Source organism: Meleagris gallopavo, chromosome 30, assembly GCF_000146605.3.
Source record: "Meleagris gallopavo isolate NT-WF06-2002-E0010 breed Aviagen turkey brand Nicholas breeding stock chromosome 30, Turkey_5.1, whole genome shotgun sequence".
Lineage (NCBI taxonomy): Eukaryota > Metazoa > Chordata > Aves > Galliformes > Phasianidae > Meleagris > Meleagris gallopavo.
This window is the reverse complement of record NC_015040.2, coordinates 3,778,026-3,781,217: the sequence shown is the minus strand read 5'-3', so window position 1 is coordinate 3,781,217 and position 3,192 is coordinate 3,778,026. Positions and strand designations below refer to the sequence as shown.

Here is a 3,192-nt window from a genome sequence, read left to right as displayed (position 1 = left end):
GATGGAGCCCAAACCCCCCCCTGCAGCCCACAGGGAAAGCAGAGCTCACCCAGAGTTTATTTTACTTTGACCATTCTCTTGCTGGTGTTGTGTTAGCAGCGAGGTAGAAACAAGACCTAACGCAGGTGCTTTTAACCACACCTCGATGTTCAAATGGTGTTAATTAGCCAGACAGCCCAGTGCTGATTGACTCTCCTGCTCAGCGCTGGTCCATTTGTGCTGGTTGTGCTCACAGTTCCCCTGTGTTCCTCTCCCACCTGAGGCCCAGAAGGGAGAGCCCTGCAGGTGGGAATTCCTTTGCGTTGACTCGGCTGCCTTTGCCCCCCTTTGCTGGGCCTCAGCTGTGCACAGAAGTGCCCGCCTGGATCTGCAGTCACAAGGCTTTGCACCACGCGTTGCGTCCCAGGTCTGCAGAGAGCCCTCACTGCTGGTTAAACATTGATCCGCCCCGACCAACAGCTTGGGGCCTGCGCTCCCCCGGCCCAGCAGGGATCTGCTGCCCTCCTCCTGGGCTGGGGGCTGTAAGGGTGCGTGAGAGCAAAGGGATGCTGGAGAGGTTTCTGTGAGGTTCTCTGGAGCTCAAAAATTGCGGTGCATCCCACTGTGCGTGCTTGGGTTGAGAGTTTGTCGTCTGTTCGGGTCTGCGGTGCCGAGCTTTTGCACAGAATAGTGACTGACGGTTATGGAGCACCTGATGGAGGGAATAGGAGCTTTGGCTCCTGGCTGTCTTCGGGCTGTCTTTTAACATCAGAGCTCTTAGAGCGGGAAAGAGAGAAAAACATCCAGATCAACTGAAAAATAGTTGTACCTTCTAAAGGCCTTCAGAGTTGAGAGTTCAGATGGTTTCTGCCCTGTGAATATGTGCAGCTGAGTTTGAAGATCTGTAAGTAAGCACAGCGCTTTGCAGATCGGTTTCCATTGCAAACAGAACTGCTGTGACATGGGGCGGAGGAGGTGCTCAGTGCCACTCCGGGTTTTGCAGAGGAATTGCTCAGTCTGCTCCCTCCCCCCCATCAACCATGAGATTTCGTCCTACGATCAGAGTGTTTGATAGACGTTTTGGATGAAATTCTGGAATTTTCTGTCTGCGTCCTCCTGTTGCCAATATCTCTAATAAACTGCAGCCGTGACATCTGTTGCCAGACAGAGCTGCATCCACAGCCTCATAAAGAGTGTAGGACCATCGTTTGGGAGGAAACCTCTCATTTTGTATGGTCTGCTGTGAAGTACCATCTGCAGGCCGCTTTCCTTGCCACTACATTTCGATCCTTTGCCATTTCTAAGATGAGTTCACAAAATGAGACCAAGGTGCTAGAGAAGGGTGAGAGCTTTGCATAAACAATGAATTTGGGACGCCCTCTGTGCTTCATCTTAAGAGGTGGGCCTGGGGGATGCACAGCACAGTACCTGTGGTGTGGCTGGTGGGGGAGCAGCAGATGTTCGGGGTCAGACCGACCTTAGGATGGAGCTTCGGTTGCAGCCAGCTCCTATTTTTCGAAGGATTCGTTGGCAGTGATGAAGCAGAAGTTGCTCCCACCCACCTTTGCTGTTTGCTCGAAGTTGCACCGGCTGCTCGAGGCGCTCAGTTCTGCAGCCCTGCAGCACGGGCTTCGTTTCCCCGCTGCTCTGATGGGACCTCAGCAGCACGCAGTGCCACGGGACTGGCACGCTGCGCTCCAACTGAGTGCTGGCACACGTCTGCCAGGAGTTAAAAATAACACCGTGGTGCATCAGCACGGCTGGAGCCTCCCCAGAGTGAGCCCCTCCAGCACTGCGTGGAGGGGAAATGGGCCGTGCACCCAGCGGCCACGGTTTGTGTGGGGCTGTGGGGGAGAGGAGCTGCAAGTGGGGGAGAAGTGTTACGTGGGAGAGGGGCTATAGAGGACAGCAGTGGCTCCTTTAGTTAATCTGCGTTCTTTTGAGGAAGGTTTTGGGATACTTCGTGTTTTTTTCTTACTGTACACTTCATTTATTGTGGTCTGAGGCCGTGGAAAAACTCAGTTTGCTTTTTTGGCAGATGAGCGTGAATGAAGTTTAATGCCAGCACACCCCCAGAATGTTCTTCAGATGTGGAATTTGCAATTGAGAAGTGGAGGTGCAGCAGTTGTGCCCTTCGGGGGGAGCTGCAGCGGTGGGCCGGCGCGCGGTCGCAGCTCGGGCTGTGCTGATCTCATCCCCGCAGCGCTCAGCTTTGTCCCTTCTCTCTCTGCAGTTTGCCCACCCGCCTGCAAGTCCCAGGGCTGCACGTCGGACGGGCAGTGCTGTCACAGCGAGTGCCTCGGGGACTGCACCGAGCCCAACAACGCGGAGCGCTGCGTGGCGTGCCGCAACTTCTACCTGGACGGGAGGTGCGTGGAGACGTGCCCACCTGGGCACTACCGCTTCGAGGGCTGGCGCTGCGTCACCTTCAGCTTCTGCCAGGAGCTGCACAACAAGTGCAAGAGCGCCCGCGAGTCGGGCTGCCACGTCATCCACAACAACGAGTGCGTCCACGAGTGCCCGTCGGGGTACATCATGAATTCCAGCAAGTAAGTGCGGGGCTGCAGGCTGGGTGTAGGCCTGGTGCTGTGTCCTGCGCTTTGCTTTCGTTTGGGTTTGGAGGATTTGCCGTCTGTCGAGATCAAGATTTCGGTGTTTGAGTGTCTGTGACAGTTACCTGGTCTATTTTAAGGTGATTTGCAAACTAATACCTTGCTAATTGAAGCCATTAGAAGCAGACAGGCTTACCTACTACACACCAAGAGTTTCTTCTTGCTTCATTTGGCCTCACTTGCTCACTGTCCTGCCTGGAAAAAAAGTGGGAGAGGAAGGCTGGAAGAGAGGGAGGAGTGTCCTCAGGTCGGAGGGATCCTCCTGTAACAAAGGGAGAGATGTGAAGTGGAGAACAGAGCGGCCTCAGCAGCCTTGCATGCCTTCCCCTGCAGTCAGCCCTCAGAGCTGGAAGCCTTGTTATTGAGCAGAATGGGGAGAAGTTGTGTCTAATCATGAGAGCACAGCGCGTTTGGATTGGGCCGTTCTTAGAATGTCTGTCCTTCATCCCCGTAATTACGTTGATTGAGCAGGTTCAGGTTGTGCCAGACAGAAATGGACAAACAACCGTAGCACGAGTCAAAGCAGGGAGCAGCCGTTCCACTTGTTCCCAGGTTTTTTCAGCAAAGAAATTATATAATTGATGTTGCTGAGCTGTATATC

General features: G+C 54.1%; 1 protein-coding gene across 1 annotated transcript in view; it reads left to right on the top strand.

Annotated features, from left to right (window-relative positions):
* The window catches only part of INSR (insulin receptor), a 34,982-nt gene that overhangs the window by 11,808 nt on the left and 19,982 nt on the right, over positions 1-3,192 (top strand). Inside the window, exon 3 of the mRNA XM_010725063.3 lies at positions 2,213-2,528. Coding sequence (XP_010723365.1) covers positions 2,213-2,528 — 316 coding nt within the window. The remainder of the gene's footprint in view (positions 1-2,212; positions 2,529-3,192) is intronic.